The sequence below is a fragment of the Myiozetetes cayanensis genome, unplaced genomic scaffold (assembly GCF_022539395.1).
Source record: "Myiozetetes cayanensis isolate MyiCay16 unplaced genomic scaffold, myiCay2020 scf2-11, whole genome shotgun sequence".
In the NCBI taxonomy this organism is placed as follows: Eukaryota; Metazoa; Chordata; class Aves; order Passeriformes; family Tyrannidae; genus Myiozetetes; species Myiozetetes cayanensis.
This window is the reverse complement of record NW_026087411.1, coordinates 80,769,138-80,795,609: the sequence shown is the minus strand read 5'-3', so window position 1 is coordinate 80,795,609 and position 26,472 is coordinate 80,769,138. Positions and strand designations below refer to the sequence as shown.

The 26,472-nt window shown below is 43.0% G+C and overlaps 3 protein-coding genes across 4 annotated transcripts in view; 2 read left to right on the top strand and 1 right to left on the bottom strand.

The window, feature by feature from the left end:
• DOP1A (DOP1 leucine zipper like protein A) overlaps positions 1 to 8,281 on the top strand; it is a 63,556-nt gene extending 55,275 nt beyond the window's left edge. Inside the window, 5 exon segments of the mRNA XM_050314429.1 lie at positions 846 to 901; positions 1,764 to 1,928; positions 3,448 to 3,577; positions 5,468 to 5,530; positions 7,674 to 8,281. Coding sequence (XP_050170386.1) covers positions 846 to 901; positions 1,764 to 1,928; positions 3,448 to 3,577; positions 5,468 to 5,530; positions 7,674 to 7,979 — 720 coding nt within the window. The 3' untranslated portion in view covers positions 7,980 to 8,281.
• A 362-nt stretch (positions 8,282 to 8,643) lies between these two features.
• On the bottom strand, positions 8,644 to 19,276 carry PGM3 (phosphoglucomutase 3). 2 transcript variants are annotated; one of them, XM_050314436.1, is made up of 13 exons: positions 19,186 to 19,276; positions 18,368 to 18,573; positions 17,483 to 17,667; positions 16,925 to 16,992; positions 16,506 to 16,639; positions 16,154 to 16,349; positions 13,525 to 13,682; positions 12,863 to 12,946; positions 12,060 to 12,158; positions 11,628 to 11,744; positions 10,784 to 10,906; positions 9,840 to 10,013; positions 8,644 to 9,256 (listed from the first exon to the last, which is right to left on the bottom strand). In XM_050314436.1, the coding sequence occupies exons 2-13, from the start codon at positions 18,569 to 18,571 to the stop codon at positions 9,170 to 9,172; spliced, it is 1,629 nt and encodes a 542-aa protein (XP_050170393.1). In that variant the 5' UTR covers positions 18,572 to 18,573; positions 19,186 to 19,276; the 3' UTR covers positions 8,644 to 9,169. The 2 variants fall into 2 exon arrangements, with proteins under 2 accessions (XP_050170393.1, XP_050170394.1); XM_050314437.1 differs by lacking the exon at positions 19,186 to 19,276 and having other exon boundaries at positions 17,483 to 17,663; positions 18,368 to 18,485.
• A 257-nt stretch (positions 19,277 to 19,533) lies between these two features.
• On the top strand, positions 19,534 to 23,291 carry RWDD2A (RWD domain containing 2A). The gene is given in 4 exon segments (XM_050314462.1): positions 19,534 to 19,557; positions 20,336 to 20,501; positions 20,504 to 20,553; positions 22,364 to 23,291. Coding segments are annotated over 3 exon segments (873 nt in total). The 5' UTR covers positions 19,534 to 19,557; positions 20,336 to 20,356; the 3' UTR covers positions 23,042 to 23,291.
• Positions 23,292 to 26,472: the final 3,181 nt, after the last annotated feature.

Sequence of the window (26,472 nt, the reverse complement as noted above, 5' to 3'; positions counted from 1 at the left end):
CTTGTTTTACTCTCCATAACAAAACAGTAAAAGCATTTGTTTTCAGAGCTGCTACCTGGGGAGTCTTCAGTGTTGGTTGTTTGACACCCTCTTTTGGGTTTCAACCTTGGCAATGGGAATGGAGGAGAGTAGTTGGTGCATCCTGTGATCCATTTAGCCTGTTATCCAAGGAGTTACCAAGGGACTGGATAACACAGATAGTAAATCAGAATCATTGCTGTGATGATTCTTCTTTTCTATCTGCAACTGCCTAACCTAGCCTTTGTTTAACTACAGATCCAAGCAATAGAAGGAGAAAAACTATATAAAATATTTTAAAGATCAAGTGTATAGTTTTAGCAATAGATGCATTTCATTTTAAGCTGTCATTAGTATAAGTACTAGAAAAACTATTCTACTTAGTGTGGCCTTCCAATTTTTGTGCTGTCCCCTGGCCTTTACACAAGTTACCACAGTCTTGGAACTACTTTCAGTCAACAAGACCGTGTTGCTTCTGGGAATTCACACCTGAGCTTGACTTCTCCATTAAATAATTCTTCATTCTCATTTCCTTTAGGTCTAGCTCTCTTTCTGAGTAGTGGAGGGGATTAGCCTATGAGAACTTTCCTGGCCATAAAAGAGACAGTTTCTTATGGCCCTTGTGCTACTCAGGCTATATCTAAGGGATGAACCAGCTTTAGGGTGGCAGTGTCCACTCATAGTTCAGGGGGTTATTTCATCATCCAGGAATGGAAATAAAGCTCCAAACGGTTTGTATAAGATGTATTACTCAGGCCTCCCTTTAGCGTTTTCTAGAGTCAGAGTCCATTAAAATATGATATTAAAATGTAGCATTTGATTTTCAGGTGCAAGTGTTTTTACTGATGGAACAGGAGCTCACTGCTGATGAAGACATTTCCCGGTAAACTTTGTAACAGTCCCTTTGGCATGCTGATGGGGAGTTGAGTCATTCTTTAGAATAACTGGTCTTAGAGTTGTTGAGCTCAAATGAGAAGGACAAATAAAGGGTAGCAATCTGACTGCAGTACCAGGGACATACTGTTCAGGACAAAATAAAAGAAGTCCCACTTTCAGATTGCTCATAAGTCACTAAGCCAAATTATACAAGTGTGTGAGTTCCTACAGTGTCTTTCTGGCTAAAAAGACTCTGCTGCTGCAATTAAATTATTCATGGTATGACTTTATACCTTTTCTGTATCATACACTTACTCTAAGTAAGACCAATTTTCTGCCTAAAAAATGTAGTTTTTTTTAGTATTAGAAAGACATAAAAGTGAGGTAGGTAATTTTTCTTGTTTCATTGTCCATTTTTATCCCACCTGCCTTCTGCACAGTGTGATCCCATCTCAGTCAATGCTAGCAGCAGAGGCAGATTTCTCAAATAAGCCAGACTTATTTGCCCAAGTCTTGTTCACTTTTTTTCCTAGAGTCTCCTTTTTTATTTGAAGACTTTTCCCTCAAATAAAGTAATACTGATATGATTGGCAAGTTTAAACTTTCCCTTAATTTGGATGTCTGATGGGAAAAAGATACAGTGCAACACATTTTATTATATATTAACCTTTTATCACACACACACACATATAAATGTGCATGCAGAACTCTGCCCATAGCACAGGCTCACAGTGTTCTGGTATGATTTATGAATTCAGGATTAAGCTGGTAAATAGAGTTGTGTGTTTGTAAAGGCAAGTAAGAAACATAACCTTTCCATTGTGGCAGGAGGTTGTTATGACTCATCTGCCTTCTGTGATTTATTTTAGAACTTCTGGCCCATCTGTTGCTGGTCTGGAGACGACTTACACAGGTGGCAATGGTTTCTCCACATCCTACAACAGCCAGAGGTGGTTGAACCTGTATTTGTCCGCTTGTAAATTTCTGGACTTGGCCCTAGCTTTACCATCTGAAAACCTGCCTCAGTTCCAGATGTGAGTAGAAGACACTGTCATTTAAGTTTTTGGATGTTTGTCCATGCCTCTTGGTAAAGTTCTGCTGTATAAAAATCTGTTTTCCTGTTGTCTTTCTGTCTTTGGACTTCACCCAGGGTAGCCCATAGTTTGTTCCCTCACAGTATCAGAGCAGCCTCCAGGGCAAATTATGCTGCACATCAAATTAATTCAAGATGGTTTGATTCAGGCTGTGGCAAGAGATTCTCCACACTAGTGAGCTAATCAGTGGTAGTGATTTACTCAAGTATTCTATTTCTGAAATACTTAGTTGCCGTAATGCTTAAGAACTTAAAATACACCCACTCTCAGTGACTAATGCATGAGATCAGAGGACTGCACGTCATCTCAGCATGACTTACTTAAATTACTCCTGCATGCTGTCTGGAAGATGTGACAACAAACCTGCTTAAAAAGGGGACCCCATGGGTTTTTCTTGGTCAGTAGCATTCACCTGTGCAAACTGCTTCCTCAGTGCCTCTGCAACCCTGTTCCATTGGAAAAAAATGAATGCAAAACAACTGGAATTTGCTGAAGATCCTGGAAATGAGAGGCCACCAAGGACAAAAGAGAAAGTATCTTGTCTCTTCCTTTACATTGTGCAGTGGTGACTGTGCGAGAGCTGCTGCCCTAACACAGCTCTGTAGACATTTGGTCATCCCTAATTATTCTGTTGTTTAAAAGACACTCATGTGGATCAGAAGATGGAAGGACTTGCACACACTGTGCCAGTCTGTGCCCTGTAGTATTTCTGCATCTAAAGCTAATGTTGAAGGTTCCTTCATTTATTTTATTTTCTGGGGATTTGGTTCATAATTCTTGTCCAGTTCTCCAAGCTGTCCTAGTCCCTGTTATTAGCCAATCTAGTTTTATTTAGGTTATTACTGTATATTTCTGAAATTACAAAAGTCATGCTGAATCATACTGATTTTTATGGAGTTCTCACAGAGGCTTGGATTGAAGTTTTAAGGACAAACTTTGATTTCCTTTATATTTATAATATAAGTAGCCAGTCCTTGCAGTGCAGCAAGGTGCAAATAACAGAATGGTCTACTTGGTCTCACTGGCCTATGAATAAGTAAAATAAATGAGTTTTTGTTATCAGCATGGTATATTGAGAACATTTTGTGTGTACACATTGCAAATGTGCAGCAAAATTTCAGTAATTTATATTTTTTTATAATTCTCTTGCACACAGTGAGAATGTGAATACCACTGGTTTTTAGCTTCTCTGCCTTATCTTGCTCTTGGCATCCTTAAATAAGAAACTGTAAGGGAAAAATGCAAGGCCACGTTACGTCCTGCTTTTCAGAATGTGCCTTTCTCATTCTTTCTTGTCAAAAACTCATGTTCTTTTGTGAGGGTTGATTTGTTGTTTTTTTTTTCCCTGCTCCTTGTCTGGTACTTCACTAGATTTCCTTACCCACTCATATTTTTTGATCCAGCAGAAGAGCCTGCATGTCCAGTAAGGATAATGTCTGCTTTTGTTATCTCATGACAGGTACCGTTGGGCTTTTATTCCAGAAGCATCAGATGATTCAGGCTTGGAAGTACGAAGACAGGGTACACATCAGAGGGAATTCAAACCGTACGTGGTGCGTCTGGCAAAACTGCTGCGCAAAAAAGCAAAGGTGTGTTGCTTTCTTCCAGTTTTTAATTTACACTGAAAGGTTTCCTGTGCAGTAACGCTGCAGTAACACTGCTCAGCAGTGTTTCCGCTTGGGTATTTTACTTTTTTTAAACAATAAAGAATGGAAGGACTTTATTTGTTGTGGGAGATTCCCACTGAAGTAATCTCAAATCAGCATGGTAAAAGCCACGTGTAGGTATAGAAGACAAAAAAACCAAACCAAAGCCCAAACCAAAACAAATAGACAACAGAAAAACTCCAAACCTACTATGGTCACAGTCTTTGGATTTCCCAAGTAAAACTGTTATTTTTGTAAAATGTAAAATATGCTTAATTTTCTAATATATTTTAACATAAAATCACTTTCAGATTACGAGTCATATATGTAGATACTAGTCTAACCAACTACCTTTTGAAGTAGAAAAGTATTTTTGTTAGTAAGAATCATATTTAAATATTTTAAAAACTGAGACTGTGGGGGTGGGTTTCTTCCTTGAAGCTGCTATGATGAATGGAAGAAGGCAGAGATCTGTAGAAACAGTTCTGGGGAAATGTTGGCTGCACAGTTTGTTCAGTGGGAGCAGAGCTAGGGTTGTCTTGTTGCATGAGACAACCCCAGTTTGGGTGAGGCAGAGGCCTAATCCACTCGTGAAGCTGATGGAAGCTGGCCAAGCTTCGTCCCAGGGAGAGTCCTTCTGCTGCCACAAAATAAGACCATTGCTGTCAGATACATTGCTGCTCCTGCTGTGAGGACAGAGCCTCCATGAGCAGGAACTTCTCTGGCAAAGGTTGCTGGGTGGGCCAGAGAAGCAGGGAGGAAGTGCAAAGCCAAATGGGAGAAAGCTTTGAAATTTTATTGTGATGTTTTCCTCCAAATAGATGGCATGATCAGGGATGTAACACTGGCAGCTTGCTGTAGCTACTGCATTTACAGTCTCCAGTGAGTGTTTTCACTGAGTAAAGTGAAGAACTGCTGAGATCCAAGTGGCTACATAAAGCTTAGGGATAACTTAGTTGCAGGAAGATCCGAACTACTCAAGCAAGGCTCACAGCTATAGGGGATAACAGGTATCTGAAGTGTATCTAAATTCTTCATTTTATCATTTTTGAACCACAAAGATGAGAATAAATTTTTCTTCTTGCATTTATAAAGGAATGATCAGTTTTAATTGAGTGCTCATCAGGCGTAGCCTCCAACCCTGGTGTTCAGTGTAGTGTGCTGTATCTGTTAGAAAGTTGTCACACTCCAAGTGATCTCTGTGCATGAATTATAAAGCACATATGATATGTAAGATATGCATGCTGATGGTAAGTACTGTATGTTGAGATAGATTTCTGAAGTCAGAACTTCTACAATATGCTTCAAGAATATAGAAAACTTCCTGGAATTTCTGGAACCCCCCTAGTCATGGCAGCAGCTGCACACTAAACCATAGGTGGGCATATGATGATGAGATAAACTGAAACATGAGGTAATGAATATTGGCCTACTTTATGCAGAGGAGAATATTGTTGCATATAGCCATGAGGTTTTCTTAGAAAATAACTGATATGAGCAAAATGGAGTGTATCTTAATTTTCTTTCAGGGCACTCTGACTAATGCTTAGATTCATGTAGTATGGTGTTGCTCAGGCTGTGTTATCTGAGGGAAACATGCTTGAAAACCTCCTTCAGCACTGCTGGAAATTAACAGAAGAACAAACTGGCAGTGTTGTTTCTGTCTAATAGTGTCTTGGCCACACTAGCTCAAGTCTGCCATTTCTGGATCATGCACTCATCAGACCGGGTGATTTTTCTAGCACCCAACCAAGCAACTGCACGGCCTTCACGGCAAAGTATTATTTTCATATCTGAAATGCAGTCTGAAAGTTCTCCTCTTTCCTTCCACAGGACAAACAGGAGGACTTTAATAAGACGGTGGTTTTGGAGGGAATGGAGATGGCCAAGCATCAGGTGAGGGTGGCCTTTGATGCTTGAATTGTGAAACAAGCTCACCATAGTAATACCATCACCTCAAGGCCCTAGACACTGTTTAGCCTTCAGTAAGAACTGAGAGAGATCAGATTTGTTGTAGAACAAAGCTGTGAGATTTTTGAGGTGAAAGAATCATAAGGACCCTTATTTTTATAGATAACTTAAAAATAAATTTGATTTCCTATATGAATTAGATTACAAAAAGCTACAGCTAGTTCTAAGAAGAATTATGATTGCAAATCATTATAAAATCAAATTGTAAAATTTTGTCAAACACCAGGTATGAAACACACAATCCCTAATTGGAGTCTTTGTCAAATTAACTGTTGCTTTAAGTATCTGTGAAATTAGTGGTGTTTGCTTAGCAGATACAGCCACCATGAAATGGCTCTGATGAGTTGTGTTTCATTGCTCAGAGAGAGTCAGTATTTGCATGTGCACCCCATTTGGTTGGGTGCTGTGTGACACCGACACTTGCTGTGTGCTGCAGGCAGTCTGTGCTCACTGCTGGGTAACACTGAGCACTGTACAGGACCAATATGGAGAAGCTTCTCTTCTGTGAATCCAATGTGAAGGTTTTAAAGGAGAAACCCTAAAAACTAGTAGCTTCATTAAAAGAAGGAGGCACTAGCAACTCCTTCTGTATTAGAAATTCTGTCTTCCCTTTCTTCTGGTTCGGTGTGAGCTTTTTCTTTCTGGAGACTTGCAGAGCTGGAATAGTGATCTCCTGTGGCGGGAAGCCAAACCACCAGATCAAAATATTAAATACAATCATATTGAATTTTAACTTAATTGGGTTTCGTGACAATAAGTGTCATGTAGGCTCCTGAATTGTAGGAGTTGCTTCATTTAAAGGGTAAAACCTGTATTTGCTGAAGAACCATCTCATGAAGAAAAATCTGTTTGTTCAAAGGCTGTGCAGTCAGTAATCCTTACCTTGCTCTCTGCTCCCACTGCTCTTCTTTCTCCTTCATTCTCCTTTTTATTACCAAGCCTATTCTGCAGGAGCTCTGCAACATGCAGGGGTCTCGAACTCCTGCCTTGGCCACCAGCACTGTCAGGGCAGTGGGACAGAGGTGCTGGTCAGGGATGGATCAGGAGGTGGCTCTCCTTGGTGGGGTCTTTGTGCTTCTTTTCTCCTTTCTCACAGAATACAATCCAGTATTGCTGGAATTCTACTTCATGGTAGAAGCTTTCCTGTACTGGTTTGTCAGTAACAGTACAAACAAGGCGTTTCTAGTGCTGATAGTATCTTATTGTCTAGATTTCAATATGTTTGGGTTTTGACTCAAAGAGAGAAAGGAAATGAGTGAAGACTACCATATAAGAGCCTGGGTGTTGGTGCTCAGGTATTTCAGTATGCAAGTATTTAAGGCAACCCTAAAGAGCATTAGAGCAGTGTACTGACACTGCCAGTGAGCATCTGCTATGTGACTGCTGCCTTTGCTTGTGGGGTTCCTGAAATTCTCTCCCTTGAAATTCCCCCATGGAATGGAAGGAGTATAACTGAGTTCTTCTGAGAGCACGCAATGAGTAACTGAACTATTTTTCTTTGAGGACAACTTCAGGTGTTTCTCTGAACTGCAGTGTGTGTTATTTCTCATACTAAAACCAGCATTGCTTTTGCTCTTCCTGCAAACTCTGAACTCAAGCTGCAAAGTGAAAATGCTTTGTACGTATTTTAACTTCCTCTGGGGTTTATCATCACTGATGCTGGCAGCAGGGTGAAGTGTGAGTGTCACCAGAGAGGAGCCTGACCAGTTCAGGCCATTTGTGTTATCCCATGGGATGCTGCACCAGGAGTAGCTCTGCAGGGCAGCGTGGCAGGGGCTGCCTTGCTTTGGGACAGCCCTGGGATGAGGTGTTGGACTCAAATGCCCACTGCAACTGACTGAGCGACTGCCACCTGTACACTCCCAGCCACTGCTTCGGCAGGGTGTGGTGAGGAGGAGCAAGGGATCTGCTTTGGAAGCTGCATTCCAGCATATGTGTGTCTTGTTGATAGGACAAATATTTTTGGAATATAGAAAAATACTTTATTGCACATTACTCTTTTATTTTCACCTGTGCTTTTTCTGGTTTATCCTGTATTATTTGCCATTATTTGTCTCTGTACTTACAGAAAAACCCAGAGGAAGATGGCTCAGGGAAAACACTAAGTTGGGAACCAGGTCACTTGCTTTTAACAATCTACACCGTTCGCAGCATTGAGCAGCTTTTGCCTTTCTTCAACGTACTCAGCCAAGTTTTTAACAGCAAAGTCACAAGCAGATGTGTTGGACACTCAGGGAGCCCTGTCCTTTACCCCAACTGTTTTCCAAGTAAGGACATAAAAATGGAGAACCTCAAGACCTTCTCCAGCAAAGCAAGACAGAAGATAGAAGAAATGGTTGAGAAGGATTTTCTTGAAGGGGTCATAAAATCATGAACCAAACTGGTACTACGCAGCCTATGTGAAGTGTAACTATTTAAATGAAATACTGTATCTTTCCCAGGTGTATAGTATTCTTTTCTTACTTTGTATGTAATGAAATACTTAATGTTGTATTTAAGTTAAATATTTGTAAATAAGAGAAAAGTTCTGGATGTGGCCTGAATCAAGTTTAAATATTGGTGGCTCATATTGATTATGGTGCCTACTATTTACAGTAAATGTTTTGTTGTCTTGAGTTCTGTCTTTAAAAAAAACTAAAAAAAAAAAGAATACAAGGTGCACATTTTTTCAATTTGTTTCCAGTTTATTTTTGTCTTTTTTTTTATATATATATCTATTAGAACTTGTGCTTATTTATTATCTAGAAAATGCCATTATGTCAGGAGTTAATACAGGACTACAAGAACAACGTCAGAGGTAGACACCCTGAATCAAAGTAAGCTGAGGAGGACACTTGTGTGTTTAAAACACTACATCCACCTGACCCAGACCCTTCATGGTGCTGGGCACCAATAAGGGCCATAGAAGACAAACTTGTCTCTGTCCCTTCCCCCTTAAGTGTGATTATAAAAACTATTACTGCAAATCACTTTCTAATTAATTTCATAAAGTATCTAATTAAGATAATATTGCAATAATAAGTTATTATTTGCAAATGTTCTTTTTTATTTTATTGTTTCCTCCTTGAACTGAGGTAAACTGAATCTGAAGACTAGTGACAGCCTGTGCCTTATGCTGTTTGCCCACAGATGATTGGGATGCTGTGGGAAGGTGGGGATGATGTTCCTGCAGCAGGCACTGTGCTGCAGCCACTGTGAGCACAGTCACAGCAGAGCTGCAGTTATGCAGCCATGGCCAGTGCTCTGAGGGTGCAGGAGCTGGATTTCAGGCACAATGTGACAATGAATTAAGCTGGACTGCAGCAGATTTCCTTCTCAGCATGGCCATAGCCTGTCAAGAACTTAGACAAAACTGGGGAGGGGAACATCCAGCAGCAAGTGCATCTCATTGAGAGGTAAGTTGCTAAAGGAGGTAAAGAATAAGTGGAATAATATTCTGTTCAGTTCTGATCAATCCTTGTTACTCCCAGGAAGGGTTGGGTACATGCACAAGAGCACGTGGTAAAGAAAGTAATATTAAAAGATAAGTGAAGTTGTGTAATTTAACTGCTGTTGTATCATTCCCTATATAGGCTGGGGTGGTGCTCCTTTTCCACCAGCGAGGTGGTAAACAGCCAGGCTCACTTCGTGGGCAAGGGCATCCGCATTCTCCTGCGGAATGATGGAAAACTTAGTTATGCTGCTGTCACCATGAGAAGGTTAGAGCAAATATGTGATATTAAGGCAAGCGTTTTCCTGCAAATGCTGTGCTGCCTCTGTTGCTCCATCAGTCTGAGGTATCTTCTGCCACTGCCGTCATGCTGGCAGGGAGAAGCAGGCTGCAGCATGTGAAGGAGAGAGAGCAGGACCACTGCTTTTGGTGTCAACTTAAGTTTAGATGTGGACTAACTTAATAGCAAGACAGAATTTTTTTTCTATTTTGCCTCTTATGAAATCGTGCAGATAGGCAGCGCTTTGGTAACTTTCTTCTTAACCCTGAGCTCTCAGAAGGCTTTTCAAAATCATCTAGTGTCAAATCTGCCTTTATAAACACTTACATTTTCCTTTTTAAGATAAACATTTGAGAACATGAAACATTACTTTTCTAAATAAAAGAAAATCCAAAGAGACTTTTTGTGATCATTAAGTCTTTTTTTCCAAATTTAGCATTTGTTAAGTGTGATTACCTGACAAGTATGTAAACATACTTCTTCTGTCACCGTGTGCTAAGCAGAACAAATGTTTAAGCACTGACCTGTGTGTCTGCTTCAGCGTATATTCTGACGACATCCTCTGTTCCTGACGGACGGACAAAAGCTCGTGACAATTTGTACTTCTTTACGAGGGCATCAATTTTCTCCTGCAGTCCCGGAGGTGTAACCGCACGTCTTTCTGCATCCGTTGTGTCAATAACGCGCCTGTCTGCAACCTGCGGCGTCAGAAACAATTTATTTGTGTCAGGGATAAGTCATTAAACTCAGGTTTCGATCTGTTGTGATGCCTGAAGAAGAATTCCATTTGGGAGTTATTAAATGGCTACTCAAACACTTGGGATCCCTAGGATCCCTGCTCAGCATGTATTAACCGTGTCCTGACAGGGCTCAGCTGCTCCGTTTGCAAAAAGGGTCAGTTCTGAACATGCTGTCTCAGTCAGACCCTGAAGTGAAGCTGCAGCTTCTCCCAGTAGATCAGAAAGCTTAAATTCTCTTCTCTGGTTAATTAAAGAGCTTCCTTACTTTGTGTAATATAGAATGCTACCACCTCACAGCCTGTTCTGCTCAAGCTCTTTGAATATTGGAGAGGATAAAGAAGCAAGAGCTTGAAAGCTTGAACATTTAAGTTAGACAAAGTGGCACAGCAAGAAAAATCCAGCTGCCCAGCAAGCAGGGCCCTTGGAAAAATGGGATTTTTCTAATTTGAAAGTTAAGAAGGAAATTTGAAGAGTTCTGGTCAGATTTTTCCATTTAACATAGATAGCTATTATTTCATCATTTTTATAAGTTGTATTTTTATTTCAGTCCAAGTCAAATTCTGGTCCCTCCTCTGGGTCGTTTCATGGCTTGTTTGGCCTACTTCTGCCCTTTAATGGGCTGTTTCAGCTTTCGAATAAAGCTTATCAAAATATCTGGAGGCACAAAAAGCTCACAGCAGGGCCTCGAGAGGCTGCTGTAACATGAGCCAGTGTGGTGTGTAACTCACCTGAACTTTGAGCAGCCGATTGGGAAGGTCAGTGTAGAGGGCATCCCACTGTTGCACAGTCAGACCTTTCAAAGCCAGGATTGCTTCAATAACCAGCATGTCTGAGATGGCATCGCCAACAGTCTGTTAACAGAAAGGGAAGAAACACTGGAGCAGTCTAAAGTGAAGAAAGGAAGGCAGGATTTGATTAGTAAGGTTCCAGCTGAAGAGAGTGCAAGTACAGCCAGGTCAACTTGCCCAGTATAGCTGAGCTTGGTTGGTTTGGTTGGAGGGGCGAGGAATGTTTGTTTTGGGTTTTTTGTCCATCCCACGCTGCCCCTGAGACAAGAAGAGCAGCAGATTTGTACAGCTCTGCCAAGGGCAAGTGATAGTCCTCACCTCTACTGAGGAGGACTGGCACCTCACTGTTGTTCGGGGGTCTTTGGCACTACCACAGACAAAAAACATCTGTTCTAAGACATGGAGTCCCAGGGCTGTGTGGATCCAAGCACTGGAACACCCCCATCCTCCTGTACTGTACAACTTAGTGAAAAACTTCAAACAAAAGATTACTACTTGTTGAATCATGAACAAGTCACATCCTAGCACTAGGTTCCCGTGCTATCCCAGTCCCTCTACGTCCTGCAGCCAGCAGACTGCACCAGGTAAAAAGCATTCTGCATCCACTCATGAGAAAGTATCACATCTTTCTAAAGACTGGTCCAACCCTCCTCTTCTTGGCCCCTTCTGTCATGGCACCCAGCTTCCTGGCTCCAGCAGTGCCCAGCAGTAGCCTGACAGGAACTCACAAACAGGGTAAGCCTCATGACTGCCAACATAGTGATTCATTTCTCTCAGTTTTTACCTGATTAATCAGGTCAATCATGTTTTCAAGCACCTTTGCTGCTTCTCTTTTTTCGTCATCCTTCTCCTCTTTCACCAATTGTCTTATTTTAGCTTCAGCAGCTTTACTAAATAATACCTAGAATAAAAAGATGAGAGCTTGTCAAGATCAAATTAGGACATGTGCAGCAACAAGGAAAAAACTTTTACCATCTAAGCCCAAATAACTATCATTAATATTTGCTGTCATGAATCCCCATGCCCTCATAAACCACAGAGAAGCTGGTGGCAATGCTATGATAAATACAGAAGGGGAAAACAAGTCTGCTTTCAAACAAGGAGAGAAAAGCCTTGTTTATAAAAGTAAGCAGAGAGTGAAAAGATGTTCTCCAGCTAGTCTGACTAAAATTTTGTACATATTGGCTGCTGATATGCATTACATGGTCACACTTACTGTACCATGTCCATTTGCCTCGAAATAAACACCAACATCAAACTCCTGGGCCTTGTGATGCAAGTGTTTCACTCCTGTTTTGACGCAGTGCACAGGTACCTGCAGCCTAAAGATATGCAGAGAATGGCAAGGATGTTACAGACTGTCCTCAGAAGACAGGAACTGCAAGTCAAGTGAAGTGAGGGAACTGAGCGCCAACCTGGATAGACTATTATAAATTAAGCCATGTTTCACAGCCACTGACTCCCCAGAGCTAAAATTCTCCACTGTTTCTGCAGACCCAATTAAAAAAGATTTCATTTATTGAAGTGTAAATAAAGACTAATGAAAGAAATCAAGAAACAAACTCTAAACCTAGAAAAAGCCAGTTCAGCTTACGGCTTCAGGGAACACAACAGACTTCTATACAAACAGAAATAACACCTCCCCTCGGTTTTTGTAATGAACAACATTTAACTTGTTGCAGAAAATTAAAGAATCAGTGTCAAAATACCAAGGAGCCTTTACCAACTCACTTTGCTGCAAAGCTATAAAGTCCTCAACTTGTCTGAGAAGGAAAAATGGATTTTGTTTAACTTTTTTAAAATTAGTAAAAGCTGACTAGAACTTTTTCAGCTTTGCTCTCTTGGGTCTCCTTTGCCACCAATAATTTAGTCAGTACTGCAGCTTTGAAGGAGTAATTTATTTTCGCCCTATTTAAGTTTTCCAACAATCGTATTACAGAAGCATTTATTTTCAAAGTAAACAAATTTGCATTAAACAACAATTGCAGAAAAACTACCAAGTTAAAATATGGAGAATACCTTTAGTGTTTCCTCGAGGTAGCGTGTCGAACTCCCATTGGCATACGCTGTTTGTACCACGGCCATCTTGAAGTTCTGTCTCACCTGAGCAAACCAAGAAGCCAAGTGCTTTAGTGTCCTATGGGCACATAGCCCATAGTAGGATAAACTGAAGAATAATTAGAATTGTCAAACATATACTTAAAACTCCTGGGCATCAGAGGAAGGCACAAGCTCACGGAGAACTTTCTTATGTTTAAAACAACATGAATTCTGTCCAAGTCTTTGTATATCCTGTTTTGTTTTTTCTTGTGGCTGGCTGAAGCAGCTCTCCAAGCTCAAGACTTTGCAAACTGCTTTTTCAGATTCAGTTAGCTCTGTGCACAGGCCAGGCACATGGCATTGCATGAGGACACATACGCAAGCAGTAAAGTCAAAGCTTCCAGTGCAAAAGCAAGCACAGGCTGGGGGCAAGCACAAGTTCTCCTCACTGGCCAGCGTCTCTGACATAGAAATGAGCTGAACTCCAAGAAAACAAAACCAGGTTGCCTTGTCTATGTTCAGTATCATAGACACTGAGTCCAAGAGGACTTCAGTCCTCTTGGAAAGAAAAGCTTTTTCTCTCTATGTCCTGTGCGGAGAGAATGCTATGTGGCACCATTCACTTCATATGTTAAAGTTACCTTGGCAAGAAGTTCTTTAAGGAAGATACTAATTAAAGTTGCTATTTTATCTCCATCGATTAGGTGAAAATGGCCGGTCGTGTCCTTATAGTAGTAAACAATTCTATCTGCATCGCCATCAAATGAGCAGCATCTCTCATTGGGCTTCATGTCTAGACCTAGTGCACACAGGGTTACAAATGCAAGTTAGAGACAAAAAACCACAAAGTGTTCAAATTAGTCCAAGTGGATCTCATGAGGAAATTAGCTCTGTGAACACACACAAAAATAACGCTGTCAAACAGACTGAGAGACATGTAACAGGGAACCTGTACTGAATGGCAACTGAAAAGTGCATATTCAAATCAAAAATACAAATACTAACATCAAAAACGCAGGTTCTCTAAACATTACTGATGCTACACCTTCTCCTCAGTGTATGAAAAGCAGTCCCAGAACTACTGCACGTAGTCACATCTCAAACTCAGAAATAAGGACTGAGTATCAGTGATGCCACAAGGTTAAAAACCTTGCAGCAGCGGAACACCCACCCCTTTCCTTACACACCCAGTCACCAGCAAGCAGACATCCATACACCACAGACAGACCATACACACCACCTTCAGGCGGAGGCAAGTCGCTTTCCCCCACTGCACAGCAAAGTGAGCCCAGCCCATTTGCAGGGACACCCAGGGCCCTGCCTGGCACTGGGGCAGGAGCCTGCAGCAGCGAGTGGCAGCTGAGTGGCCTTAGCTGGACATGGGCACACATCCAGCCCTCCCTCCCTGCTCCTCTGAGCAGGGTGTGGCACGCTGTGCAGCCCTGAGCGTGGTGACAAACTATATCCAGGCAGAGGGCTCCGGGGCCATGTCACTGCACTTCCCTGCTCACAGCAGGTCCTCTGCGTACTCTATACTTCACCCTCCAAGACAACAATAATTATTTTTCCCTTGCATCAAATAATGCTTTTCCTTCAGAAATACTTCTGGCCTGTTTAATTTTATTCCATTCCCACTTGCCAGACCTGCACCTGCCCTTTGATTTCTTTCCTAATGCAAGACAAGCGTGCACCCCCACAGCAGCAAAGCCATCGCTGAAGCACAGTTACAACAGGAGGTGGCAGATAAATCCTAACATTAAAAAAACCACCCCTCTCCAAAGTAGCCATCACCAAGATTTCTCAGAGCTGTACAAAAAATATATAAGTGGATCTGCCGGCTATAAAATGCCTCACATTTAGTGTGCTTGATATTAATTTACACAACAATGTATATTATGCATAAGGAGTACCTGCCTCAAAAATTTTCCAGGCTTAATTCCAAGAGAGAAACAGCTAGGAAACAGTCCTCAGTGGCACAGCAATGCCACACAGAAATGAATTGCTTTAGTTAAGGTACATCTGCTTTTCTTTAGATGTCATAAGGTTGCATTAACCTCAGAGTCTATTTCTCAGAAACTGCAGCTGGCCATTCCCAAGGTTGATTTCAGAGTCCACCAGGAACCCAGACAGGGAGCTCCTAAGGACATGCTACATCCTCTGACCCCTTCTTGGAAAAAGTATTTTAGTACATAAGTAGAGAGAAAAACTGGCCCACCTTGGTTACACCTTGCCCTTCAGAGCACAGGAAATTATACTCCAAACCTTGCCTGTTTCTTCTCCTGCTTGCCTAAAGTGATACAGGACACTAAATCCCACTGCCCATGAGGTCCTGAAGCCAAAGCATGAGATAATGGCAACTGCAACATTTAACAGGCCGAGACTCCCTATGACTTTAAACAGGAAGCTGATACCACTTAACTCTTTAGAGAAATCAGATAATTTATTTCTGTAAGTAATTAGGAAAACACATTGTCTTTTCAGAGCACAGCCCTGCATGGAAATGACCAAAGAGTCTCTCATCAGGCACAGTTAAAGCCAGGATCCAGAGGTGACACACAGGCCTCCACCCCCAGCAGTGACTGACACTGTGCTGCTCCCATTATGGCATTTCTCCAGCACACAAGCAGCATGGGAAGAGGAAACCACAGCACAACTTGGTGTTCAGATCTGGCCAGCAGTTGCAGTGAGAATGCAGCTGTCCAATGGAGAACCCATTTTAGCCTCAAATTTAGCCTCATATTCAAACCAGCCTGTTCTTCCAGTTCGGGGATTTTCTTTTATACGCTAGGCAGGAAAACAGCTCAAACAATTTCCTCTCTGCTTTATGATGTCAGTCACTAATATGTCAATATACCAGTCTGCTGGAACCAAGCTGTTAATTATTCCCAATCTTCTTCAGGAACCCGGAAAAGTGTCTGCAAACCCAGCCCACAATGTAAATGTTTCTTCATATCACAAAGGGAAGTAAAATCAACAACAATAAGCCAGTCCTGACTGATCTTTGGACTACATCATCTTAACATTCAGAACAGACTGCCAAACATATTTCAGCCACTCAGAGAGATACTGTATCCCTCCAAACAGTTTAACATAAACTAGAGATGTGCCAAACCTGGCCATACAATTCTCTCTTTCCATTGCACCAGCAGAACCACTCATGCAGTCACTTAGTAAGAAAAAGGGAGCTCTGAGGACGATACACCCTTGCTAGACCCTGCGCTTTCAGGCCTGTAGAGGAGGTGAAGTGATATAAAATTACCAACTACGTACCTCCAGGTGGTTTCTGATGAACTTTCACAAAATCTGCACCACATAAATGATTGAGTTTCTCCTTGGTTCCATCATTATATATGTGAATTAGCACCTCTCGTGGAAAGTAGGGCTTCATTTCGGATAGTTTCAGGGCTCCTATTCCATTGGCACAGTCAATCTTCAGGTGCCTCTGACACTCTCCAGAGCTGTGAGACTTAGCACAAGGGAAGAAGGGGCAAAGTGAACCATTGCCCTAGTGAAACCACAACTAGAGGCAAGCTGAATTCGAAAATTCAGGCCCAAGCAAGCTAACAATCAGAAGATAATAATTTTGTACACTTGCATGAAGAAGATAACACGCACTATTCACCTGTTTTATCAGTTCCATAAAAGCTTTGGATAGTTTTTCGTAATAGCCTTCCAGTGTTGCTTTCCCATACTGCCCTTGGGTATTTTGACAGCAGACCATGTAATGTAGCTGTGGTGTTGTCACCAGACCATAATCTAGCATGAAATAAAAGGAATGAGATTCAGAAATAGAATTGCAAATTAACTGTTGATTCAAAGTTGTCCAGTATACAGACAAATGCAGTGCAGGAAATACATGAAATTTTTGAAGTTCTCTTGCAAAAAGATGACACCCCCCCACCCCACCACTCCTTGCATTAAAGCCATACAAATACCCTGAAAGGACACTGTTACAAGCAAGAATGGAAATGTGTCTGGGCTACTGCTTTAGGCATACATAAAAAACTTGAATCAAACTAGAATTGCAGAAGTTTAACATACCGTGGTACTGACCACCCAGAACAAGGATCCCATCTATTACTGACTGGGAGAGTTTCTCACTGCTTGGCCTGGAAAAGAACAAACAAAACTGATAACCTTTGCAAAGACATTTATGTATGGACTTGGGAAAGAAACACATGTGGAAGACTCTATAAGCTTCCTGTCAGTAGGTTTAGACTCAGAGTGAAGAAGAAATCCATACCTTTTTCTATTGTAGGTAATTCTCAATAAAGAAATTTGAAAGCCAACACCCCAGGGAATTGCAAAGGCAAGTAAACTGCTGAACACAGGTGGACATCCCACAGTGTCCCCAACAAAAATCCCCAACACCACAGTAAAGCATCGCATCCAGAAACAGTGATAAGAAGTTCTTGTAGCTATCATGGAAGCTAACGTAGGAACAGCATTGGAAAACTTTTGCTTATTGCTATAATCATAAATTTAGGCATAGAAAAAGCATAATCTGGCTGCGGGGGCCAAAACACCCCAAAAGCACCCATGAACACAGCACTGGCACTTCCATAAAAGTAGTATACATCTACAGCATTTTGTAATTACCTGGTGTCTCTACCAATAAAAACCAAAGCATCTTTGTGCAGGTCCACTGCTGCTTTTTGGCAGATCTCAGTGATCACTTTCTGTAATTCTTGCTCCTCTGCATTTGCTAGTTGTGTGGCATACTCTTCCCAGGAAGGGTGCAGCATTTCTCCAAGAGGATCAACCAGCTTTATGCCATTGTCTTCCTTAGCAGAAAAAAAAGAACAAAAGTTACTAAGTCTACAAGTGGGGAACTTAGTAAAATCTCTTTGAAGACAGCAAACACATGGTTCAATCACATTGCTTCTTTAAAGGTGGAGAACTGCTGGGATGCAAAACCTTAGATGTTTATTTAAAACTCCAACAAGCCCTCCAAAAGAACCATAACAGCATATTAAGTAACCAACTTTTTACCCCTTGTAATTTTGGTATGAAACTCATTTGACATTACAATGACGTCAGGGGAGATTCAGATAACCTGCAATGCTCCACAGCAGCAATAAGTCTAAGTGCCTGATTTGTAATTGCTGTATTTGGGTGTTTCTTTTTAAAACTTACAAATTTTGCTCAGAAGTTCCTTTCTTCTCAAGGGTGCTCCTAGCTTGATAACATCAGAAAGTTACTTTGCAACATAAAACGTTTTCTATGTTACACCATTTCCACATGAGAAAAAATGATGCTTGGGTCAGAGGGAAAAGTAACTTCAAATATGCCAGAGATCCTATTTACAGGGAGCAGGCTAAATGTGTGCTTTAAGCAGGTCCAAGTGTCTTCAGGACCTGGTCTCTCAGTGCCATGATGAGCTTTGATTCCACCAAACTGATCACATCTTTCCATCATTCTACCAAAACATTTCACGTCACTCCACCAAACTGGTCCCATGTTTAACGAAAAGGCTGATCTTACCTCAGGGTTATGAGATGCTGTAACCATGACGCCAATAGTTGCTGCCACAGCTTTGGACCTGAGGACTGCGAGCAGGCCCATGCGGAACACGACGTGATCCAGCTGCTCGGCCCTGGTGCGAAATCCAGCGGTGCCGTACTGCAGAGCCAGGCCGGCAGGCTTGGGATGTAAGGCTGAGTACTTCCTAAGGGCTTCAGGATCCATTTCTGGAGCAGGAAGTAACACAGATACAAGTGAGAGAACTCAAGCTGTTGTAATCAGTTTCGCGTTTTACACTTCACCTCTGAAGCCCAGAGGACACTTTAAATAAACCACTCCCTTGGTGGAGTGCAGCCAGGCGCCACCAGAGTGAAGGAGCCCCTACATTCCCTGTGCAGCACTGGATAGATAAACAGCGCTCGACCAGATTTAAACATATCACACACGGGGAGGAGGCGGAGAGCCTCGATTCCCGCTCGGCTGGATCCAGGGCTCCCGACAACTTCCCGCCCTCTTCTCACCGCGACATCAGCGCCCACCGCGCTCGGTCGCGACCCCTCAGACCAACTCTCGACGCCCAGAGCAGCCTGCCCTCCCTCTCCAAGCCCTCGCAGGCAATCCCCCAGCAGTGTCCCCGGGACGTTTCCCTCGGGTGTCGGCTCTGCCGAGGCGCTCCGTGCGGACCACCCCGGCCACGGAGCACAGAGGCGCACAGAGCCGCCGAGCCGGGCCGGGCTGGGTGGGGCCGGCCGGACACACGCCACCACGGGCACCTCAGCAGCCGCCTCCCTGCACGGCTGATCCCCTCAGGACCCCCCGGCGCCGACGCCCGGACCCACCTGCCGGGAGGGACGGGACGGGACGGGATGGGACGGGATGGGACAGGACGAGCTCCCTCCGGCCCCGCTGCCGCCGCGCGCCCCGCACGGAGCCGGCGCGGCCACGCCCACACGCGGCTCAACGACCAATGGCCACGCGATGGGCGGGGCTTATCCCGCCACGTGGCGCCAGGGCCACGCCCACTCCCTGCGAGCCGCGCCCATCCCGCCCCGCTCCCGCCCCGCTCCTGCGGGACCGGCTGTGTCCGGCCGGCGGGCCCCCGGGGACAGCCAGTCTTGCACAGCTTCACTGGCGTCACGCTCGGACTCCAAACTGCCGCCCCGGTGTGCTGGTTTGGGCTGGGGCGGAGTTGTTTTTCTTCGCAGTGGCTGGTACGGGGCTGTGTTTTGGGTTTGTTCTGAACACAGGGTTGATAATGTGGAGACGTTTTTGTTATTGCTGAGCAGGGCTTACACAGAGCCAAGGCCTTTGCTGCTTTCCGTACTGCCACGCTGGCGAGGCAGCTGTGGGTACGTGGGAGGTTGGGAGGAGACACAGCCAGGACGGGTGATCCCAACTGACCAAAGGGATATTCCAGACCGTGTGCCATCAAGCTCAGTCTATAAAGTGTGGGGAAGAAGGAGGAACAGGGGGCACACGTTCGGAGTGATGCCGTTTGTCTTCCCAAGCCACCGTTGCACGTTACATTTCCCTGCTCCCTACATCTCCCGGGGACGGCTGAACGCCCGCCTGCCCAGTGAATTAATCCTTGTTTTGCACGGCTTGTGTGCACGGCTTTAATTTTTCATATTAAACTGCCTTTATCTCAAACCCACGGGTCTTCTGGCGCTTACCCTTCCGACTCTCCCCCGATCCCGCGGGTGGGGGGAACCCGGGGCTCGGCTGCCGGCTGGGGTCGAACCACGGCAGGTGTCCAGCCTGTGCCCCTCCCCATCCCTGAGCCCGGCACGGCTCCGCCTGGCTCTGTGGAGCACCGGGGTGCCAGCCCTGCCCGCCGTGTGTGGAGCACTCCTGGGCTGTGCGCCCAGCCGCGTTTAATCAAGTGCTGCCCTTACACAATCGTGGGGCTTCCTTGTTGGGTTGTGACGTGGGGCTCAAACCTCACCGTGTGCTAAACACCGCGACTTGACTCCAGGCCTCTCGTTCCAGGCGGGCGTGGAGGACAGCGCGATGGCTGTCACGGTAAAAGAATGCCTGGAACTCCAGCTGCTGGAAGTGGAAATGCTCCTTTCGATGTTTCCCAAAAGGGGTGAAATCAACCTGGATAAAGATGCTGTGCCCAGCGTCCAGCGCTACCTTAAAAACGCTAATGGAGCTCTCCCCCGCAGCTCGAATATTGCATCGCCCTTGATGTGGGGGAGGCGAAGGTAAGAACTGCCAAGTAGACGTGTTCATGTGTGTTGTTTTCTTTACTCCTACACACACTTGAAAACTCTACTCTGAAAAAAGAGGCGAGAAAAACCCCATCTCATCTTTGTTTGCTTTTTCAAGAGCCAAGAGTAACAGAAAAGTCTTGGCTGTGATTTATTTGAGTATTAACTTTCTCTGGTCAATAAAGGCTAATAGAATGGCACATAGAAATAGACACCAATATCAGTGGCACACACAGCATTCACAAGAGGCTGTGCAACCAGAGTTTACTGGTTTATGAATTGTTGTGCATTTCAGTGTTCCCTGCACGGGAATACATATGTTGGACTTTACATTATTCTAGCAAAATCACTATTATTTCTCTCTTCCACCTCTTTTACATGTACTAACATTAACTGATCTGCATTTGAAATACAGTAATGTAAAAACAGCCCCACATAGCAGAATAAAATTAAGAGGAGTCACACAAATATTAAAACAAACCCAGCCTATGAGTAGGGAAACCAAACTTACAGTATAAGGAGTGACAATAGTTTATCTGATTGAAGAAAGATCAACAATATGACAAGTAAGTGATGTAAATACTTGCACAGAGAATATAGGTCTGAGTGTATAATAGTGCAATGACTAGAAATTGAGAACAAACTCAGCCTAGAAACCATTTTCCTCAGAACAAGGATAATTAAACATTAGAAGAATTTACTGGGTAATGAGCTGGCCTCGTGATTATTTGGAAACCTAGAAAAAACCTCACTACTCCAGCACAAGCCAGGCCTACACGGTTCATAAAACTTCTCTCTGAAGGCTGGTGAAAGGGTGCATTTTAGAAAGATACCTAAGCTTGTACCTACGGCAGATTGTCAAGGAACTTGGAAAGATAATTAGTCATTTCACAATTCATTTTTCTCTGCAGGACTAATCATATGATTGTACACTCTAGTGAGAATCCTCTAAAGGTCTACAGGAGCCTCAAGCACTGAGGACACATAAATCCTCTCCTCCTCTTGGACCAGAGACAGGGTTCAGTTTCCAAAGAACTGTGGTGCTCTGTTTGAAGGCACTGTAGGAGTAATCAAGAGAAATTCAACAGCCCAGGGTTTATAGGAGATCAGACAAGATAATCTAGACATTTCCCCAACCTAAAATGCACATAAATCTTTTTATCCCCTATAATCCTGAGAATACTTCCCCTTTATTGTGAATACTTGCTTAAAATAATAATAATAATAATGCATAAAATCATAGGATGGTTTAGATTGGGAGCAACCTTAAAGATCATCTAGTTCCACACCCCCCTGCCATGTGTCTCTGTATACAGTATATACAATCATAAACGCTGTTTCATGTACCTCTTGGCCTTGTTTTCCTTTTGTTTTCCTGGGGTAGATCCAGCAACTGGCCCGAGTTCATTGATCAAATGTGTTTTTGGCAAGGGATAAGATTCTCAAAACCCCCCGATTCTAACACAATTCATCGCTGTAGCAACACTGAGCACATACTGAGAACACACAAGAAATATCCATAGAGGGTAGTAACTGTGCACCTTATCCCATGCCATAACATTAGTTTCTGTGAACAGCAGAAGAGCAGCCTGGATAACATGAGAAATTTTGAGAACAAAAGAAAAGGAGCAGACAAAATAATGGGTTATTGGGACAAAAGGAAAGTGAAAGTAATTGCAGTCATTGGGATGCTGCAATCTTAATTACATCTCCTCATAATCTGCCCTTGACAGGGAAGAAGAATCTAGCATGCCTTCAGCAGCTGCAGAATTAATTTTCTCTGTGTGTGTGTTCTGTTTTCAAGGTAAAGGTGGAACTGCAGGTACACCTTCCTCATATGTATCCTCAGGTAGCTCCTCAGCTTTTTGCCAGATCAGATGCGCTGCACAGAGAGCAACAGCTGCAGCTCAACACCCGTCTCACTTCTCACATCAGCTCTCTGGATTCAGGTGATCTGTGCATATGTGAAGCTGTGCAGTGGGTGAAGGACAACAGCCTGCCTTACTTGGAAAACAGTAAGATCTCTTCTGAAGGTGCTTCAAAAGAAGTCAGAGTTAAAGAATCGTTGCATCGCATGTGGATCTACAGCCACCATATTTACAGGCAGGAACTGAGAAAAAAGATTTTTGACTCTGCAAAGAACTTAAATCTGACTGGCTTCTGCCTAACTGGGAAACCTGGTGTCATCTGTGTGGAGGGGCTCCAAGAAAACTGTGAGGAGTTCTGGCGTGTTATTAGATATCCCAACTGGAAGCATATTTCATGCAAGCATGTGGACAATATAGAAACAGAGGGAAACATCGATGATCTTCGTCTCTTTCATGGTTTTGAAGACCTGCAGTTTCAGGCACATGGTGGTTATGGCCTGAGGAATGACTATCACATGGATCTTGGCCAGTTCCTAGAATTCCTGAAACAGCATCAAAGTGGACACATTTTTCAGATTTTATTTGGTGTTGAAGGCAAAATTTCAGACAAATAAGAGAAACTGTGTAAGGAGTTCTAATTTTGGACAGCAACCACTGAAATACTGTGCCTTACAGCTACTGTGAAAAGGGAAACTTTAAATACTTGAACCTTTCTTCTGGGATAATAATGTTAGCTTCTGTTCTGAATTGCCACATATTTTTGAGAAGTGTTCGCTAATTTTCTAAAAAGACCCTAGAACTGGCATTTGTGACTATGAGCCATGACTCAAAGTGCCTGCAAGGTGCTAAAAACCCCACACTATAGTATCCTGAATTACACACTCCTGTCTCCTCATCTGTACTGTGTTGTGTGTAGTTAACTTCTACATACAGCTGTGGGATACCAAAGTGGCTGCAGTCACGGATGAACGTGGCTTCCAATGCAAGAGCACACCCAGCTCAAGGAAGACTCACTGCTACGTTAATGAGTTTGTGCGTCCAGTGTCCCACTACTTCGCAAAGCATCCACTTCTCACTTCATTCAAATAATCCATTAAATGCAAAGGCTTGTGTCCAACCACAAGATGAAGTTTTGCTTTTCAATAAAGGGCATGGGGGAGGAGAAAGAAGCTCACATCACCCCATCCCTTGTATGGTTTGGGTAGTACCTGTAAAGTTATGTTGCCAAACCCACTATATTTGCATTTCACTTCCTCTCATAGGATCATAGAGTGCTTTGGGTTGGAAGGGACCTTAAATATCATCTCATTCCAACTCCTCTGCCATGGGCAGGGACACCTTCCACTCGGCTAGACTGCTCAGAGCCCCATCCAACCTGGCCTTGAACACTTCCATGGATGGGGAACCCACAACGTCTTTGGACAACCTGCTCCAGTGCCTTACCACCTCACAGTAAAGGATTTCTTCCCAACATCTAAGCTAAGCCTACTCTCTTACAGTTTGAAATCATCCTCCCTTGTCCTGTCACTACATACTCTTGTAAAGAATCCTTTTTCAGCCTTCTTGTAGGCCCCCTTTAGGTACTGGAAGGCTTCTGTAAGGTCTCCTCGAAGCCACCTCTTCTCCAGGCTGAACAACCCCAATTCTCTCAGCCAGTTTTCACAGGAAAGGTACTCCAGTCTTTTGATCATTTTTGTGGCACTTCTGCCGATTCTTCCCAACAGGTCCATGTCCTTCTTATGTTGAGGGCCCCACAGCTCGGTGAAGTCCTCCATTTGGGGTCTCACGAAAGTGGAGTAGAGGGGGAGAATCACCTCCTTCAGACCTGCTGGTCATGCTGCATTTGATGCAGCCCAGGATGTAGTTGGCTTTCTGAGCTGCAAGTGCACATTGCTGAGTCATGTCAAGCTTCTTGTTGACCAACACCCTCATGTCCTTCTCGCCAGGGCTGCTCTCAATCCATTCTCTACCCAGGCTGTATTTGTGCTTGAGATTGCACTGACCCAGGTGCAGGACCTTGCACTTGGCCATACTTGAACTTCATGAGGTTTGCACAGACCCCCTCTCAAGCCCGTCAGGATCTCTCTGGATGACATCCTTTATTCCCTGTGTTGACTGCACCACACAGCTCAGTGTCATCGTCAAACTTGCTGAGGGGGCACTCAATCCCACTGTCCATGTCACTGACAAAGATGTTAAAACTGCCGGTCCAAATACCAATCCCAGAGGAATGCCACTCATCACTGGTCTCCACTTAGACATCAAACCATTGACTGTAACTCTTAGTGACCATCCAGCCAATTCCTTATCTACCAAGTGGTCCATCCATTAAATCCACACCTCTTCAGTTTAGAGACCAGGATGTCATGCAGGGAAGTGTGTGTCTGGTTATGTTGATAATAATTTTTCATCTGCTTAACTCAGGGCATTTTATGTTTACATTGTTAGGCCAAGCACCTTGAAAAGGAAAATGGGTAAGATGAAGTAAGCGGTGTTTCTGCTGTTTTTCCTCTACATTACACAAGGAAATAGAAGTAAAATACAGAAAATAGGGAAAAAACCCTACATATATTATATAATACATAAAAATACATATAAGTTTAAGAATCCTTTCTATGTCAAATTAGTATTGAGAGACAATTTTCCAGCAGCTTGTAGAGGAAATTATAGTACCGATTCACAGTACAGCGTTTTCCTACAGGGTAGCATGCTGAATGCATATTTAGATAGTGAGTTTTCCAGTTTATAATGGATGATCATATTTAAAGGTCATCAATATAATATGTAGTGGAAGAATGCTACTGAAAAGTCCCCAGCAGCTGTGCCTTAGAGGACCACCAGCCTGCTACTGCCTTCCACTGTGTGCTTGAGTGCCATCATGTGAAAATCGGTACCAAGCAATGACAACAGACTCAGTGCTGAGCTGCAGAGGTCTGGCTGATCAAATCTAAAACCCAGGCCTCTCAACATCAGCTGTTTATAGACCGTGTTTCAGTACACTCAGTTGATGACTACAAAAATAACAGGTTATTATTTTATTTCAAATAAGATGCAAGGAAGTGTTTTAATGCTCTTCTCACAATAGCAATATATTGAAATGCAGAGGATGGCAGTATTTCTGGTTGCTCAGAATGATGACTGCTGTACATTCCTTCAGTGCTGTAAGGGTAATGTTTGTATGATCATAACTTTGGCCAAAAGCACAGTGAGGCAAAAAATTACCCATTGAGGGAGAAAGTGCCTCCCCTCTTTGTAAATTCAGGACCTGAAGTCTGAAGCTGTGGCAAAGCTGAGGGGCTGGCTGGACAAATAAAGTTAGTTTTTGGTTTCTAGAGATAATTTCTATAGTAGAGATTTGAAAGAAATAGATAGCAGAAAAGAAGTTTAAGTACATTTTGTTTCCAGAACTATCCAGAAAATAAATTACATTTTTCCTGGGGTGGCAATTGTTTAACAACTAATAATTCTTTGACAGCTATTCTAGCATTTTGATACTCCTTTTTTGTCAAGAATACAGAGTTCAAGCAATTCCATGAACTTCAGGTCAATCATTTGCAGCGTATCAGAACAGCAGTCATCTTGGTGGGGGAATTAAATCCTTGACTGTTTACAGGACATTAGTTTAGCTAATGTTAAATGTTACTAATGTTAAATGCTATTGTTAGTAATGTTTAAATATTCTAATTAGATTAGGACAAAAGGTTCTGCAGGTTCAATTCTTGTTAGAAAATTTTCATTACTCTACACAGGACTGATCAATATGGGTTTTTTTTTAGAAGAAAGTATTCTAACCTTACAGTTGTTTAAAGTTTGGTGTTTTTAAATAATAGGTTGACAAATTACTGTGATCTGTAGTGGATTGAACAGTCATCATATGCATTTTTTATTTGTCAAAAAATACCATTTGTCTGCTTAAGTTCCCATGGACGTTTGTGACACAACTCTCAATTCAGCATACAACCATTTCTTTCAAAAAGATCTGTCAGACTGTAGTGGAGGATATATCAAATAAAATAACAATAAAAACAACCAAACAATGCAAATC

What these genes read in the sequence shown, in the direction of transcription:
- PGM3 (XM_050314436.1), bottom strand. Translation starts at nt 18,571, where the DNA reads ATGGATCCTGAAGCCCTTAGGAAGTACTCAGCCTTACATCCCAAGCCT. An exon ending in CAGCATCTCATAACCCTGAG is followed by an intron (nt 17,668 to 18,367) that starts GTAAGATCAGCC and finishes TTTTCTGCTAAG; the next exon opens with GAAGACAATGGCATAAAGCT. An exon ending in ATCGGCTGCTCAAAGTTCAG is followed by an intron (nt 10,014 to 10,783) that starts GTGAGTTACACA and finishes CTGACGCCGCAG; the next exon opens with GTTGCAGACAGGCGCGTTAT.